This window comes from Oncorhynchus kisutch, linkage group LG13 (genome assembly GCF_002021735.2).
Source record: "Oncorhynchus kisutch isolate 150728-3 linkage group LG13, Okis_V2, whole genome shotgun sequence".
Taxonomy (NCBI): domain Eukaryota; kingdom Metazoa; phylum Chordata; class Actinopteri; order Salmoniformes; family Salmonidae; genus Oncorhynchus; species Oncorhynchus kisutch.
The window spans coordinates 67,770,085-67,788,566 of record NC_034186.2 but is presented as its reverse complement, the minus strand read 5'-3'; the positions used below and the strand labels follow the sequence as shown (position 1 = coordinate 67,788,566).

General features: G+C 43.8%; 1 protein-coding gene across 2 annotated transcripts in view; it reads left to right on the top strand.

The window, feature by feature from the left end:
- ascc3 (activating signal cointegrator 1 complex subunit 3) overlaps positions 1–14,276 on the top strand; it is a 142,490-nt gene extending 128,214 nt beyond the window's left edge. For both annotated transcript variants that reach the window (XM_031787055.1, XM_031787056.1), the window contains exons 36-43: positions 4,941–5,052; positions 5,371–5,505; positions 8,535–8,759; positions 11,200–11,351; positions 11,790–11,940; positions 13,071–13,277; positions 13,365–13,540; positions 13,732–14,276. In XM_031787055.1, the coding sequence (XP_031642915.1) occupies positions 4,941–5,052; positions 5,371–5,505; positions 8,535–8,759; positions 11,200–11,351; positions 11,790–11,940; positions 13,071–13,277; positions 13,365–13,540; positions 13,732–13,879 (1,306 nt within the window). In that variant the 3' untranslated portion in view covers positions 13,880–14,276. The remainder of the gene's footprint in view (positions 1–4,940; positions 5,053–5,370; positions 5,506–8,534; positions 8,760–11,199; positions 11,352–11,789; positions 11,941–13,070; positions 13,278–13,364; positions 13,541–13,731) is intronic.
- The last annotated feature ends 4,206 nt before the right edge of the window (positions 14,277–18,482 follow it).

The window sequence follows — 18,482 nt, the reverse complement described above, 5'->3', positions numbered from 1 at the left end:
ACTTACAATTCATTGTATCACAATTCCAGTGGGTCAGAAGTTTGCATACACTAAGTTGACTATGCCTTCAAACACCTTGGAAAATTCCCGAAAATGATGTCATGGCTTTAGAAGCTTCTGATAGGCTAATTGACATAATTTGAGTCAATAGGATGTGTATCTTTGGATGTATTTCAAGGCCTGCCTTCAAACTCAGTGCCTCTTTGCTTGACATCATGGGAAAATCTAAATAAATCAGCCAAGACCTCAACAACAAACAATCGTAGACCTCCACAAGTCTGGTTCATCCTTGGGAGCAATTTCCAAACGCCTGAAGGTACCACTTTCATCCGTACAAACAATAGTACAAATAGTATAAACACCATGGGACCACACAGCTGTCATACCACTCAGGAAGGAGACGCGTTCTGTCTCCTAGAGATGAACATACTTTGGTGCGAAAGGTGCAAATCAATCCCAGAACAACAGCAAAGATGCTGGAGGAAACAGGTATAAAAGTATCTAAATCCACAGTAAAACGAGTCCTATATATCGACATAACCTGAAAGGCGGCTCAACAAGGAAGGCTGCTCCAAAACCACCATAAAGAAGCCAGACTACGGTTGTAAACTGCACATGGGGACAAAGATCATTAGTTTTTGGAGAACAAAAATTGAACTGCTTGGCCATAATGACCATCGTTATGTTTCGAGGGAAAAGGGGGATGCTTGCAAGCCAAAGAACACCATCCCAACCATGAAGCACGGTTGGCAGCATCATGTTGTGGGGGTTCTTTGCTGCAGGAGGGACTGGTGCACTTCACAAAATAGATGGCATCATGAGGTCCAAAATGATGTGCATATATTGAAGCAACGTCTCAAGACATCAGTCAGGAAGTTAAAAGCTTGGTCGCATATGGGTCTTCCAAATGGACAATGACCCCAATTATACTTTCAAAGTTGTGACAAAATGGCTTAAGGACAACAAAGTCAAGGTATTGGAGTGGCCATCACAAAGCCCTGACCTCAATCCCATATAAAATGTGTGGGCAGAACTGAAAAAGTGTGGGTGAGCAAGGAGGCCTACAAACCTGACTCAGTTACCACAGCTCTGTCAGGAGGAATGGGCCAAAATTCACCCAACTTATTGTGGGAAGCTTGTGGAAGGCTACCTGAAACGTTTGACCCAAGTTAAACAATTTAAAGGCAATGCTACCAAATACTAATTGAGTGTATGTAAACTTCTGACCCACTGGGAATGTGATAAAATAAATAAAAGCTGAAATAAATAATTCTCTCTAATAAAATTCTGACATTTCACATTCTTAAAATAAAGTGGTTATCCCAACTGACCTAGTACAGGGAATTTTTACTAGGGCTAAATGTCAGGAATTGTGAAAATGAGTTTAAATGTATTTGGCTAAGGTGTATGTAAACTTCCGACTTCAACTGTACATACATAGACCCACACACACACACACAACACACATATTGTGTTATGTAAGTATTGTGCTACATAACATATTGTGTTATGTAAGTATTGTGCTACATAACATATTGTGTTATGTAGCACCATTCAGTTATACTTCAAGCTCTACATATCCTTTCAGCCTGTCCTATTTATTTTGTTAAAGAGTTGGTTTAGTATCGGCAATATCAGGTGATTTATGGGTTAGATATGTGTACCACCCAACAGCACATTGTCACAGCTGTATTTTATACATGGCCAATTGGCCATCTGATCTGTCCTGCAAACCCTGGAGACGGTCACCTTGTCACCGGCCATTACTCATGGAGACATGATTGACTGGAGAGGCTTGTATCCAGTGCTGCTACACACACACACACCATAAATGTGTTTGTGCAGCATCAGGAGTCTAATGTTGATGATTCTAATGGACATGACTAAATCAGACAGCCCATAACACTCTCTCTCACACACACACTCTCTCACACCCCAGTACAGAGCTGTGAAATGTGGTCAGCAATAAACGCATTGGCTGCTGGGCTGTGTTGACATGTGGAGTGATGATAATGACATCCATACTTAACATTAAACCCACATTAAGTATGGCCGTCGCTCCCCAACTGCTGTTTCCGTTTTAACGCTGCATTATTTTCCAATGGGCTCTGTGTTTCTCCCCCCACCCCACCCCCTCCTCTGGTTTTCAACAGAACAACAGATGATTGTGAATAATAATCATAGGAGGATTGTTTTATGCAAGGGTAATGTGAGGAGTGGGCTATGTCAGTGAGTGGATCCATGTTTACATACATTATTATACATCAGTATGGAGGCAACTGTCAAATTACCTTCATTAAGCATCCTTCTACCTGTTAACTGAGCCATTGGTATTCATCCTCCATCTCTCTTGCACACGCTTGTTCTCTCCTCTATCTCTCGCTTTCTGTCGATCTCTCTCTCTCTCTCTCTCTCTCTCTCTCTCTCTCTCTCTCTCCCTCCCCTTCTGTTTCAGTCTCATATTATTTCTCAATTCCCTCTCTTCTGCAGATGACCTGTAATAGCTTGAACTCCTCAGAATGCTATATAACCATCACATCTTTCATACCACTAACTTTAAAGCTTTACACACACACAACCAAACACACCTACACACACACGCCCACCCCCGAACACACACACTCAAATGTAATTTGTCATTAGAAGTTAATGAAGCACATAGTTGTGTGCACTTATGGCCATGTCTCATGTGGTAGCTCTTACCCATTAGAGCCGCTGAGCCATGCATGGAAGCCATTTTGGCTGTGCGTTGTCTTAGCTCAGCAAATACTGTATGGTCCAAAACCTGGGAATCATTTTGTGATGGGGGTATTTTGTTTGTTCCAGGCTGTGGGCTGGCATAGCCCAAGGGCAAGGTTCCTCTAGACCTACAGTTTGTCTAAAGTCTTAATAATTATCTGTTACCTCAATTTTACCCCTAAAACAAACCCAGAGAAAACAAACAGGCCTATTCTGTGGTATTATTGATGCTTATGATGCAGTGGCTTTTGATCGATGTGTGCTGTTTATTCTGTGTATTGATTTTTATGTGCTAGCTAGAGAATATACTGTGTGTGTGTGTGTGCTGTGAGGTGTGTTGATAATATACGTTATGTCTGTATAGATGAAGTGTATCTGTGTTAGTGTGGGGAGCATGGAGTCGTTACTATGGTCAGCGCAGGGTTATGAGTAAATCAATAAGCAGTAAAAACATACATATATTACTGACTCCCCATAGACTCCTTTAATACCGCTGAGTTATTACTGCCACTGGCCACATCTTAAACATGTCCAATAGTATTTATCTGTTTTAGCATAACTTTGCAGCGGCTACAGAGGGTTTATTGGAGAGAAGGGAGAGGTAGAAAAGCATTGTATGTGTCAGCTGTTTCCTTAAAGATGGACTCCTTTTTAGGGACTTTTAAAGGATATTCCTTGCTCATGTGGTGTTCTGGACCTATCAGAAGTCACTTGATTTGGGAGTAATAGTCGGGAACTAGATATGAAACTGATATAAAGTTTCAATTTCCTCTATTAAATAGACTAGGATATTTTATAAACGTGGCTGCTGCTTTTTTGTTGTCTGTTTCCTAAATGTTATATATAATCTCTCTTCCTAGTTTCTGTTACATGTACACTACAGATTTTTTATGGAATATCTACATAGGTATACAGAGGCCCATTATCAGCAACCATCACTCCTGTGTTCCAATGTTGTTAGCTAATTCAAGTTTATAATTTAAAAGCTAATCAATCATTAGGAAATCATTTTGCAATTATGTTAGCACAACTGAAAACTGTCCTTCTTTAGACTAGTTGAGTATCTGGAGCATCAGCATTTGTGGGTTCGATTACAGGCTCAAAGTGGCCAGAAACAAAGACCTTTCTTCTGAAACTCGTCAGTCTATTCTTGTTCTGAGAAATGAAGGCTATTCAATGCGAGAAATTGCCAAGAAACTGAAGATCTCGGGCAACACTGTGTACTACTCCCTTCACAGAACAGCACAAACTGTCTCTAACCAGAATAGAAAGAGGAGTGGAAGGCCCCGGTGCACAATTGAGCAAGAGGACATTAGAGTGTCTAGTTTGATAAACAGAAGCCTCACAAGTCCTCAACTGTTAGCTTCATTAAATAGTACCCGCAAAACACCAGTCTCAACGTCAACAGTGAAGAGGCGACTCCGGGATGCTGGCCTTCTAGGCAGAGTTGCAAAGAAAAAGCCATATCTCAGACTGGCCAATAAAAATAAAAGATTAAGATGGGCAAAAGAACACAGACACTGGACAGAGGAAGATTGTAAAAAAGTGTTATGGACAGACAAATCTAAGTTTGAGTTGTTCGGATCACAAAGAAGAACATTCAAAATAAAAAATGAAGATACTGGAGGAGTGCTTGAAGCCATGTGTCAAGCATGGTGGAGGCAATGTGATGGTCTGGGGGTGCTTTGGTGGTAGTAAAGTGGGAGATTTGTTCAGGGTAAAAGGGATCTTGAAGAAGGAAGGCTATCGCTCCATTTTGCAACGCCATGCCATACCCTGTGGACGCCGCTTACTTGGAGCCAATTTCCTCCTACAACAGGACAATGACCCAAAGCACAGCTCCAAACTATGCAAGAATTATTTAGGGAAGAAGCAGTCAGCAGGTATTCTGTCTATAATGGAGTGGCCAGCACAGTCCCCGGATCTCAACCCTATTGAGCTGTTGTGGGAGCAGTTGGTATGTAAGAAGTGACCATCAAGCTCTGCAAGGCTGTAATTGCTGCGAATGGAGGATTCTTTGATGAAAGCAAAGTTTGAAGGACACAATTATTATTTAAATTAAAAATCATTATTTATAACTTTGTCAACGTCTTGACTATATTTCTTATTCATTTTGCAACTAATTTCATGTATGTTTTCATGGAAAACAAGGACATTTCTAAGTGGCCCCATACTAACCGTGGTTGTTGTGTGTTGTCCAGTTACTACAGCCTGGATGACATCAGCCACGAGACCATCAACAAGTACCTGTCCAACCTGGTGGAGAGGAGTCTCCGAGACCTGGAGTGTTCCTACTGTATGGAGATAGGAGAGGTAGGGGAGTGTTTGTGTGTACGACATGTATTCATATTAATGAATTTCCCTGTCGTAGTAAGGCAGTGTGAAGATATAAGGCACACCGGTACATACTGAGGGAACCATTGTGGTTTGTGTTGATAGATTTAACATGAATCAGTACAGTTGACCATGTCTTCCCTCCTGTCTTCTCTTTGTCTTCTTTCCTCCCCATCTTCCTACCTGTCTCCTCTTATTTTCCTCCCTGTATCCTTTCATCTCCTCCCTGTTTCTTCTCCTCTCTGTCTTCCCTCCTCTCTTCCTCCGTCTCCTCTCCTACGTGCTCCCTCCTTCCAGGATGATTGCACCATTGAGGCCCTAACGTACGGTCGTATCTCCTCCTACTACTACCTGAAGCACCAGACAGTCAGGATGTTCAAGGAGAGGCTGAGGGCTGAGCTGCCCATCCAGGACATCCTCTCTGTCCTCACGGTATGTCTGACTGACTGCTGGGAATGACCACAGAACATGATGACATTGTCTTCATCAGAGCATCAATCTCCTCTACTATAGACTGCCCTGGGCATCTGGACTGCCCTGGGCATCTGGACTGCCCTGGGCATCTGGACTGCCCTGGGCATCTGGACTGCCCTGGGCATCTGGACTGCCCTGGGCATCTGGACTGCCCTGGGCATCTGGACTGCCCTGGGCATCTGGACTGCCCTGGGCATCTGGACTGCCCTGGGCTTCTGGACTGCCCTGGGCTTCTGGACTGCCCTGGGCATCTGGACTGCCCTGGGCATCTGGACTGCCCTGGGCATCTGGACTGCCCTGGGCATCTGGACTGCCCTGGGCATCTGGACTGCCCTGGGCATCTGGACTGCCCTGGGCATCTGGACTGCCCTGGGCATCTGGACTGCCCTGGGCATCTGGACTGCCCTGGGCATCTGGACTGCCCTGGGCATCTGGACTGCCCTGGGCATCTGGACTGCCCTGGGCATCTGGACTGCCCTGGGCATCTGGACTGCCCTGGGCATCTGGACTGCCCTGGGCATCTGGACTGCCCTGGGCATCTGGACTGCCCTGGGCATCTGGACTGCCCTGGGCATCTGGACTGCCCTGGGCTGTACTAGACTGTACTCCATCAGGGTGGGACTACAGCCATTGAATTACATTTTATTTTCTAAATGTTTGAGTGTGTAGTTTATTCTTCTAGTCTATTGGGCATTGTGCAGGCCGATGTCATTTGTTTACCATACTACTGTGCTTCTACATGTGCTTCTCCCATTGTATTCATATTGAGAGAGAGAGGGATAGACTACTGGACAGTAGGATAGGTACATGACCATGATTGAGGTCTGGATCTCCGTTCTGTCAAATGAACACCTCTTTATCTGGGCCTCATTAACTCCCCTCATTACTCCTGGGTCTTTGTTCTCCTCCATATGGTTTTCTTCCTCTTTTTCCCTGTTAATAGAGTGTACCTATTCCTCCTCTCCCTCTACTCCCTGTTTTAGTCTGTTATTCCTAGTGAGGCTGTTGATTGGTGGCTGGTAATTGGTGGGATCATTAGGACACAGTGGTTTCACACCTCTCCTCAATGTCGGTCATAGCTGTGTCAGATAACCCGCCGTGCCCCCTCCACCCTCTGACCCCCCTCAATGATGGCTCTCACCCAGACATTTCGACGATGGGAGGTTGAAGGATCACAGATTAGAGAGGAACTGTCGGGAAAGAAATGTGTTGAAAATGCAGAAAAGATTTAGACATTAGCTTCCCCTCTTTTGCTCCCACGATGCCCCCAGCCAGCCAGCCCCCCCATCCCTTGTCCACTCCCCCAGCTAGACCCCGCCCCCCCACCACCCTTTGAAGCTCTACTATTTCCTCTTCTTTAAGTTCACAAGGGACCTACTATACACACACACACACTGAAAGAGTATGTGGAAAAAGTATGTTTCTCTTTCTCTCTTGCTCTTCTCTCTCTCTATTTCTCTCCTGTCCTTTCCAACCTTCTCCGTTCTTTCCCTCCCTGTCTGTCTGTAAATGTCACTAAAGAGAAAGTGTGCAGGAGAGATGGATGAAGGGAGGGAGGCAGGGATGGATTGCTGGATGGAGTGAGTAGGGGAGTTAGCAGTTAGTGTGTTGTGATGATCTCTGTATAAAGATCTATTGTCTTTATCCCCTGCACATCTGCATGCAGACACTAAACCACTTGCCATATCAATCATTTTAGTCCCGTTTTTCCCCTCATCGTTCCCTCTGTTCCTCAATCCCCCTCTTTTCTAACACTGCATCTCTCTGCTGATGGATGTCAGCTTAACAGTCCAGAGCAGGGTAGGCCCAATGACAAATGTCTCCGCTGGTCCTCTGTTGATGGAAATATGTTGGGGAAACTTAACGTACTGCAGTGAATTAGAGTAACACAGAAAAAGAGCCATGCGTGTCCATGCATCTGTCTCCCCTGAACAAGCCTCAACTCAGAACACACCGTCAGCACTAAACACAGCCCGATTGATAGGGCATTGTTTTTTATATTAGACCAAATGGTTTTATATTAGACCAAATGGTTTTATACTAGACCAAATAGTTTTATACTAGACCCAATGGTTTTATACTAGACCCAATGGTTTTATACTAGACCCAATGGTTTTATACTAGACCCAATGGTTTTATACTAGACCCAATGGTTTTATACTAGACCCAATGGTTTTATACTAGACCCAATGGTTTTATACTAGACCCAATGGTTTTATACTAGACCCAATGGTTTTATACTAGACCCAATGGTTTTATACTAGACCCAATGGTTTTATACTAGACCCAATGGTTTTATACTAGACCCAATGGTTTTATACTAGACCCAATGGTTTTATACTAGACCAAATGGTTTTATACTAGACCGAATGGTTTTATACTAGACCAAATGGTTTTATACTAGACCAAATGGTTTTATACTAGACCAAATGGTTTTACACTAGACCCAATGATTTTATATAGCCTATATATATCCTATGAGGAGTGAAGAATAGAGATGTTGGTAGACATTTAGACATTCAACCTAGACTGAGTGTTTGGCTGTTCAACATCAGCCATTCACAGTTTAGCACAGAGTCTAACAATATGAAAGGGAACCACCACTGTACATTGTATTAAAAAATAAACTTTATATTGTGGAAAATTGCTGTGTAGTTGCTGACTGTTCATAGGATTTTATGAGCAGGTTTGGACAGTTGTAACTTAACGTTTCTTCATTCGCTGAGAGGTTTTGCTATTAAATATATTTTGGGGGGACAGCTCTCTTGGGTGAGGGGAGCCAGTGATCCTGATGCAGCTGTTTTAACGGAGATGACTGAAACAAAGGATCTAACCACAGAACCACAGCAGGGAACCTTGCTTACTTCCATGTCTCTCCTTCTCTCTTTTTCTTTATATCCCCCTCTCTCTTCCCCCTCCCTTCCTCTCTCACCCCCTTCCCTCCCTCCCTTCCCTCCCACTCCCCCTTCCCTCCCTCCCTTCTCCAGGATGCTGAGGAGTACGCGGAGCTCCCCGTCAGGCACAACGAGGACCAGCTGAATAGTGAGCTGGCTCAGCGTCTCCCCCTGCAGGTCAACCCCCACAGCTACGACAGCGCCCACACCAAGACCCACCTGCTGCTGCAGGCCCATTTCAGCCGCGCCCAGCTGCCCTGCTCCGACTACGGCACCGACACCAAGACCGTGCTGGACAACGCCATACGCATCTGTCAGGTTAGTGGCTGACTATGTGTGTGCAAGATCTGCTGTGTAGGTTTATGTACTGTACCACACACTGCATCCCTCTGGGGACACCCACCACCCTGCTCCTTTCTGAACAGTGCACCTCTGAAAAACTTCCTCTGTTTTCTTGTCCTTTTGTTCCCATCAAAAAGAACAGCTTGCTTTCATACATCCCAGAATGGATCCTCTCTCAGCCCTGGGATTCAGACCCTGAGCACATTGCCATGTGTCAGTCAGAGCACCAGTACTTAGATGTTCTGGGTGGAAGAAAGCTCTTCCCTGTTCATTCAATATGGGAAATGGGAGGCTTGTCTAAAGACACAGAGAGGCAGTTTCTGCTTAGTGCTTGGAGCCACTTTGTAGCATGGTCAGGACAGAGTGCAGTAGAGGTGACATAGGGATGACATAGAGAAGATATAGACAGGGCTCTAAATGTATGTTTTTATTGGTAGCACTGGTGCTCCCAACTTTTAAGAAGTTAGGAGCACAACATAAAATCCTAAATATATATATATGTTTTAATTGATTGAGATATAGCATATTGGGCCTATATGAATTCTAGCTACTTTTGAGGCACATGTTGTGGTATATAACTAATATTTAACCCTGTAAGACATTTGTTTATTGTCAAAAGCTAAAATGTTGATACAAAAACTTGTCATTTAAATGTCAAAGTGTTTGGCAGGTGGGGTTTGTGTACTGCGTGTGTAATAGAGTTTGCAAAAGAAAAGACCACTTGATTGATACAAATCATCAAGATATCATGTCATTCTTCCAGGTAAGTCTACTTTGCGGTTAACATTTAAGGAAAGCCTTTGGAAATGACTGTTTCGGCGTCGCTAACTGGCTACAGGAAGTGGTTGCACTGGTGCTCCCAAAATAAAATGTCAGATCGCATAGCAAAATATCCAGCAGCATGTGCCACCAAATGGTTGCACTTTAGAGCCCTGGCACCACATGGCATGGAGGTGTCTTGTGTTGAAACTATTTACATTTCAGTGTGATAATGGATCAGGATATGTTTTTGCTATTGTTGATCTTTTTGGGTTTCTGACTTCCTAGCATGAAAGTGTTGAGTGTGATGAGGAAGACAGTCATGTTTGATCACAGGACCTCACAGGGACAGCATGGCTTTAACAAGACACACTGCACTGTCTGCCACTAACCTAACCACCACACACACACTTATTGCTGATAGTTCCAGTACATACACAATACACACACACACACACACAATCTTAGAATACACACACACATAATGTGGATCCTGACCAGCAGGAGGCCCTGTCACTCAGGAGGCTGTTGAGGTGTGCAGATAAGTTGTAACTCCTTGTAAAAATGAGCCTTATCAGGGATTCCTCCTAACAACCAGGCCTGCCCAACAAGTGCCCTGGCCACCAGATTCCAGGTCTGCTGGTGATTGGCCATGCCTGGGAGAGATTTGGTCCATGTCTGCCTGTAGGGTCTGGTTCTGTAACCCATTGTTGCTGCCTTTTTATGTGTGGGGGGATGATCTGCAAAGCGCTGACTGTGTGTGTGTCTGGTAGTGATTGTCTGTTGCTCGTTCACAGGCTAACAGAGCCTTTTTCCTCATGTGGCGAGGGTATCGTATTCATTAGAGCCAAACGTTTTGCAACGGAAAATGAAATCAAGTGTCTCTTTTTGGAGTGAAGTTTCAGTCCGTTTTCTTCCGTTTGGTGCCTAATGCATATGGCCCAGCTAACGGGGACTCCAGTGACATCAGCTGTAGTTCTGTCACCATCCATTTGCTTCTTCAGCTTCTGTGAAATGTTAATCAGTACTACTTTAATTTGTACTGCATTAGCATTTTGATTAACTCTGCCGGGGCTTCGCCTGTGCACTCAAGGTCCTCTTTAGTCATAGTTACTGCCGGGGAATTACTTTCTGATTAATTAAGTTTGTTAGAATGCAGCGGAGCTTGGCAAACTCTTCCTTATGAGGGAGGGAGGGAGCAGGTTAGCGTTTTTCATCTTGTTCTGGAGGGATCTCTGCGGAGTGGTCACTAGCTGGCACAGCCACAAAGTCATAAAATATGATTTTAAACTTAACCTTAACAACACTGCTAACCCTGATACCTAACCCTAACCTTAAATGAACACCAACAAGCAATATGGCCTATTTTTACTTTTCAGCTTCCCCCAGTTCTGCCTCCAGGACAAGACTCAATAAATGTCAACCTGCAAAGGAGGGGGAGGAGTGTGTTAGAGATATTGAGGGCTGTATTTATTGTGTAGATGTTTAGCATATGTGCATGAATGTGTAAAGACATATTGAATTTGAGTGTGCAAAAGTGGCTCAATCGTAACGTAACTCATTGTGAGTAAATCTCACACTGATGTCAGTGGGGGATGTTATATAGTCATATAAATGCATGCATTTTTCAACTAAAGTATTTCCTGTCTGTCTACAGGCCATGCTGGATGTAGCAGCCAATGAGGGCTGGCTGGTGACTGCTCTCAGCATCTGTAACCTGGTGCAGATGATCGTTCAGGGCAGGTGGCTCAATGACTCCTCTATACTGACCCTACCTACCATAGAGCAGCAGCACCTCTACCTGTTCAGGTAGACATGACTCTACTGCCCCCCCCCCCCCCACACACACACAGGATGAGAATGGGGCTAGGACTCTTTAATTAACGCTCTATGGCATGGACCATTTTATAATCCACAGACACTATCAAACTCTGCAAGCATTCTTATCATCAAGCAGCATCAGTTACATTCTGCGCGTGCACACATACACACTAACACACACAGAGAGAGGAAATTCAAGAGTGAGTGTCCAAAGCAATCTTAATTATTTTTACATACACACCATGTGGATTTGAGACACTGTGTCCTGCAGTGAAGAATAATTTTGTGCCAACTCAATAAATATGGTAAGGAGAAAGAAATAGAGCGATGAGAGAGGACAGAGGTTCCAGTGGCGACGACACAGCAGGAAGTGTGGTTAGGATTTAAAATAACATGACTAGATCTGCCCCCTGATGTTCCCCGCAGCAGGTGCAGCTCCAAGGGAGGGAAGGGCGGGGCCAGGGGCTTCCATGGACCAATAGAAGGGCTCCCTGAGCTGATTGCCACCTGCGAGGGGCGGGAGAACACCTTCGCTGCCATCGTGGGGGAGGAGCTTCAGCCCCATCAGATCTCCCAGGTAACAACCTTCTAACATTCTGCGTTCCTTCACCTCACTGTTATAGGACACATCCAGATACTGGATGTGTAAAGTGTAACTTTCCATTAGAAACAGAGGCTTTCTAGGGGTACATACTCTTCACCATGAACCCTCCAGTCTCCATTGTCCTCCACCACAATGAAATAATGTGAAATACTTCCAAGGTGTCGGCCTCATCTCTCTATTCATGCAACGTTCTCAAGTACACTACCAGAGCACTACCAAACAACATATACACACACTCTACCAACATCAGCCCACACATCCACACACACACACAGTGAGAAGCATCAGTCTGTCGCAGTGGTCCAAGGTACCTCCAGGATCTCCTATTACGGTCCAATGCAAGGGTTTACAGCACCAATCTAAGTGCTAATTGCAGCTGTAATGAGAGCGTCCAGGCGCCACTGCCAGCCCAGCGGCCTTGCCCAATCAGTGTCCCCGCTCCCCCTCCTCCCAGCCCCTCAACGCTCTCCCCCCCATGGCATCGCAGCCTGGCTAATTAAATAACTAGATGCGTGGCAACGTCCCAGTCTGATTCGCCAGGGGACAGTAATCCTTACATAAATAGCTTTTGTTGGGTGAATCTGAGAGGCTTTTCTCCTTCTCTCATCCCAGTCCCTCCCTGACACTGACAGGGTCTTCAGGAGGAAAACACACACACTCTCACACACACACACACATACTCAGACACGCACATTCACACGCCTATCATCCATACGCTCTCTGTCTCTACCTTCCCTCTACCTCTCTTGCTCTCTATCCCCTTTTGGATTTGTGTTCTCCATTTGAGTCAGAGATGTTAAAGTCACCGTGACAAAGCTTTAAGAGGCACCTAAGACCATGGGAATTATGTGTGTTTGAATGAATCAAGCTTTCATCAAACGCTCTAGTCTTACCAGATAGATATGTCCATCTTAAACAAGGCTCTCACTTAAGTCTGACTCTCTCTCTCTTCACCTCTGGCTCTTTGTTTCTCTCCCTCCTCTTTTCTCTCTCTCTGCACTCCGGTCTGACACATTTTCTTGTCTCTTTCTCCCTCTCTCATTTCTCTGCACCCCTCTCTGTTTCTCTCTTACTATCCCTCCTCCCTCTCCTCTCTCCTCCAGGCCTGGTCGTTCCTCAGCCATCTGCCGGTGGTGGAGGTGCGTCTGAGTGTGAAGGGTTGGTGGGAGGGGTGTGGGGAGCAGACAGAGCGCCCCCTCCCTGCGGCCGGGGGGAAGCTCAGGGATGACAGAAGCTGGCTGGACGTCCACGCTGACCAGGAGTACGTCCTGCAGGTCTCACTGCAGCGCATCAACACCGGCCAGCAGAGGGTACGTACACACATGTATAAAGGAGCTCACACACATTATTGATGTTAGTTGACTGCTGATAAGTTGATTTGTCGTCATATTTTCCAGAGGAAGCAGGACACTAAGGCCCAGGCCCCCAGGTTCCCCAAGAATAAGGATGAGGGCTGGTTTCTGGTTCTAGGAGAGGTGGAGCGCAGAGAGCTACTGGCCGTCAAACGCATCGGATACTGCCGACACCGCAGCACCGTTTCCCTGGCCTTCTACACCCCCGTGAAGACCGGAAAGTACGTACAGAAATGTTAAAAAGAATTGGAAAAAGTTCAACACATTTTTTCTTTGGTGTCTCAGCCCGGTTACTTTAGGCGTTTTGGGACAGCTGACGGTGTGAAAGGGCTTTATAATACAGTTTGATTCATTGATATATATCCCACCACAAACTCTTACTTCCCCTAGTAACCCCCTCCTCTCCCTCCAGGTGTATCTACACGCTATACTTGATGAGTGACAGTTACCTGGGTCTGGACCAGCAGTATGACCTCCACCTCAACGTGACCCCTGCCTGCATCGCTGCCCAGGTCAACAGTGAAGTCACTGAGGCCATGGGAGGCATGTCCGTCAAGTGATACGTCAACATGATGACGTCATCATGAGTGACATGATGACAGTGACTGAAATGAGTATGTACAAATGACAAGACAATGGCCATGAGCGTCTTTAGACGCGAATGTTCGGTATGTTTACACTGATGATGTGATGGTTGTGATTGTGTGACTGGGGGTTAGCCTTAAAGCAGGGATGTTAAGCACATTCCATGGAGGGCCTAGTGTGTGCGGGTTTTTGGTTTTTCCTTTCAATTAAGACCTTGACAACCAGGTGACGGGAGTTCCTTACTAATTAGTGGCCTTAACTTATCAATCAAGGACAAGGGATGAGCCAAAAACCCTCAGCCACTCTGCCTTCTGTGGAATGAGTTTGACACATGTGCCTTAAAGGGTTCCATGTCTGTCTAGTAATAGGGAGGGAGGGAGGGAGGGAGGGAGGGAGGGAGGGAGGGAGGGAGGGAGGGAGGGAGGGAGGGAGGGTGGGTTAAGGAACTGTTGGGCCTAATGGGACCCTCCTGTACAATGATCAGTCAGTCAATAGAAATACTCATGAAAGACGGGGCTGTGAAGTTACCTCATCAACATTGTGTAATACAATGAATACCTATTTTGTTGCAGTATATCATATCATTCCCCAGTCATATTATGTCAATTATATTTCCAGGCATTGGCCTACTATGTAAAACTCCCCAAATCCACCAAATTTTGAACGGGTGGTGAGGAAAATAAAACCTGATAAAGGGTGGCTTGTTTTACTCAGTTGATTTAGGGACTGGAGAGTGGGGGAGGGGTGACATATTTTATTGAGATGTTGTTGAGATGAGGAATAACAGTAGTAAGAGAGAGCAGCACAAAGCGTGGTGGTTAACTGCAGGAAAAACGTGGCATCACTGTGTCCAACAGGGAAAAGCTGCTCCCGGAGAGTTTCGTTTATTTAGGCTGGCGAGGTGGAACTGGAATTCTGTGCAGGTGTGTGAAACATGCTTCCCTGTAGTGCTGTGGGGCTACAGGTACTGCCCCCCACCCCCACAATCCTTAGTGTATAGCACAGAATTGCCTCCTTCTTCCTCCTCCTCTTTCTTTGTGGAAGATTCATCTATAGAAGCTGATCAAACTGCCGTAGACAGTCATACAAGGAACAGAAGAACATAACCATAATACACAGAGGTAAAGGTGTCTCAAATTGTTTCATTGATTACTATGTTGTAACTGTGTTTATTTTCTTGGGAGAGCTGACAACTATATTTTAGAACCAAACTTATGAGACAAAATTCCGCTGCGTCTTTGTTCTGATTTTTGGATTGTCCAATCAATTGAAGCAGATGTAACTTCTCTGTTGATTGAATGTAATGACTTTTGAAAAATACTTTTGCTTGGTTTGAAAAGTCTTGAAATAATTTTGGGGGTTTTCAACTTTGAGATTGTGACCTATATATTGTTATGTTATATATATTACACTTACTATCAATGCCAAAAGACATATCATGCAAATCATTACCAATAAAACCTCCTTATATAAAAAGCACACCATTTCATCTCAAACTACACCGCATGTGCAAATACTTTCTCTACTGACACTCTGTCTGGTTCCATCACCATGTCATTTCTATAGCATACAGTCTGTCACTGGGGCCATTTTCCTCTGCTATGGTTTCACCTGAATATGGTCCTAAAGAACAACTCTGTCAGTCAGACATGGGTCAAATAAACATGTCAAACAGTTTCAAGTATTTGGTAGTGATTGTGGTGAGCATCATTTAGATCTGTACTTACACCCCTGCACTGGACTCTCCTCTCCTGTCGTGGTCAGGTTCACCACGTGATCGCCATATTTCCACCTCTTCACTATTGGATCCAGATTTGCAGAATGCTAATATGCCTATTGTATGGGAATTAAACCATAGCAATGCATTCCCTATGTCTCTGCAAAAAAATAGCATAAGTTACTTTTTTTCAGTCTATGTAGGGTATCCCATATTTGAGCTTAATTAAATATGAATATAATTGTTACTTTATAGCCCAAGTGTGACAGGGACTCCAATGTAATTTGATGATTTTCGTCTGAGTAGGCCATATAGCTAAATAGTGGGCTGTGCAGGCCTCAGTGCTAGACCTGTATTTTATTATAGGTGTAGGTTGTTTGGTAGTGTAGCCTACTGCATTAAGGTTAGTTATGGATATTAGCCTAGCAGTGCCTGATGTGATCATCCACATTTTCGAGTTAAAAACTATAGTCTAATCTAATGAATTAGCATAATGAAAAAATCCTCATCAAAATCCTTCTGTTTAAGCTAGCTAGAGGTATCTGTTTATCTGATATTTTTGCATGGGCTGCGTCTCAATCTACTGCATTGGCCAATGGCGGCCTTCTGCATCTGTGGTGGAAGGTGGTCGAGCTACGGCTGTGTTTGTCAGATCATGAGACGTCTCACAAAGACGTCTCTATCATCCGAACGGTTTGGTTTACAAATCAATTTGTTCTCCGTTTTTCTCTACTATCCCCACAAGTGTCGCTTCATGGAACTCATCTGAAGTCTTACCACTGATCTGGCAACTTTCATCTGTATTATCAGTTAGTGTGTAGCCCAATAGAAAGGTGAGGCTATCATGAACACACATGTTTTGCTCTTGGACACCTACAAGACTCATCTGAAGGTAGCCCAGTACCAAATTGATCTAAATAGTTTAGGGCCCAAAATGTTTGTTTTTTTACTTAAAAAAATGTGTTAAAAAAAACATATTTCCTGATCTTTAATCTATCATATATAGGACAGACACTTTAAAATAAACATGACTTTGATTAACTTTTTGATAATCGTTTTTTTTTTCATGTATGAATCTGTTATTCAATGCTTTTCTATAAGCTAATAGCAGTAAGGCCAAATTCAATGTTTCATCAAGTAAGTAAATACTCTTTTTTTTTTTTATTAGCCTACCTAAAGGGGTCTTAAAATCCCTAACCAAAGCTAAATGATTCTTGGTATGACCATCTTAAAACATGTTAGTCAGAGTAGTGTTATCTTAGTAGAACCCCTGCTTTGACTCGTTAAGAATGATCTTTTCTGTTAGCCTACATTTCACTGTGAAATTATCTCTGTGTGTAGCCATTTAGACGAAACGTTGTTAGATTGCCTGACTTGAGGCATGCCACCTTACTGTCGATTAAGGACATCAATGACAGGGGGATATGTTACTGTGAATTTCGTCATGTTAGGCTAATAATGCCTACCCAGTGGAGGTAGCCTAGGTAGATGTTTTACTGTGTGGCATCATTTTGAGTCCATCCTGGGGACTTAATAAGCTCGACTATTTTCTATTGTTCTCTTTTCCACAGATATTTGCAGTCTAATTAGTCGTTTTTTGTTGTTGTTTTTTTTAAGGTTAAACTGGCGTCAACTATTCCGTGCATGCACCGCATCCTGGGTTATTTTTCTTCCTCGCGCGCCACAGGCGATATCCTATCATCCAGGGGGCCGTGTCGAAGTGAAAGAAATACGAACACAAAACATGATGAGAGAAATACTGGAAAAGTGTGTATGGGGTGGGAGAGAGTGCATGGGCAAGGGCACACTTGTCTTTCCGTTGACGTATCACAATATGGTGTCCACATCAGAGAAAAAAAAACGGTCTATTACGTTCCAAATGTATTTCGCATAGGCTTAGTTGTTTAACCCTGGGTTACAATGCATTAACTAATTATGATTTTGTATATTAACTGCTGTGGCTATAATTATATATTTTGCCGTTAGTCATAAGCGATTTTATTTTGTGCAATTGTCTGTTTTATCGGAAATCAAACGGAAAGGTTGACATATGGGAAACACTCTTTTCACGCCACTTTGATACTGAAGTGACATTTTCGCAGCAGGTAAGGAGGCTGAGGTTAGGAAAAGGGTTGTTATGGGTAAGCGAGAATACTCACCCAACCTCATACGAAAATCACTAGGTATCGAAATGGCGTGAAAAGTGTCCCGTCGATATATAATCTAGGCCTATCTTTTCCCGTTTTATAGGCCTATATTTTCAACAAAGAATCACTTCAATATTGCAACTTTTGCAATTTTATTAAATATCACAAACGTACATTATTAATCTGTATTGCGTAAAATGTACCCTATATGCGCTAGACCTCTAGCATTTCAATATCTGCCATCTCGTTTGACAGTTTAACTGCATCAGGCAATTGAATAAGCTCCGCGGACTAATGCGTTGTGGCAATGGTCTATCAACATACCTCAGGTTATGTTATGGAATTGAAGTCCATCTATAGTGCATGGTCATCTAACCTGCTATCCCCGAGATATTACATTTGAAAAACATTTTGCATACCTACATTTTTGAACCACTTGACTTTTTGACATTTTACCATAACCGTGTTTATACTTTTTGGTTATTAACCTACTATTTTATTCATCCATAGCCCTAAACGTAGCCTAGATTTCCTTATCATTCCTATCAAATATGAAAGCTTTAATTTTAATCTGGAGAATCAGAAGATAACATTAAACGACTAGCCCTATATGCTAAACTTGGGTCACACAGCATTAAAACAAGTATCTAAAACAATGTATCGCTATAAAAAAAAAGTGGATATATCAACGTATAAGCCTACCTAATAAACGAA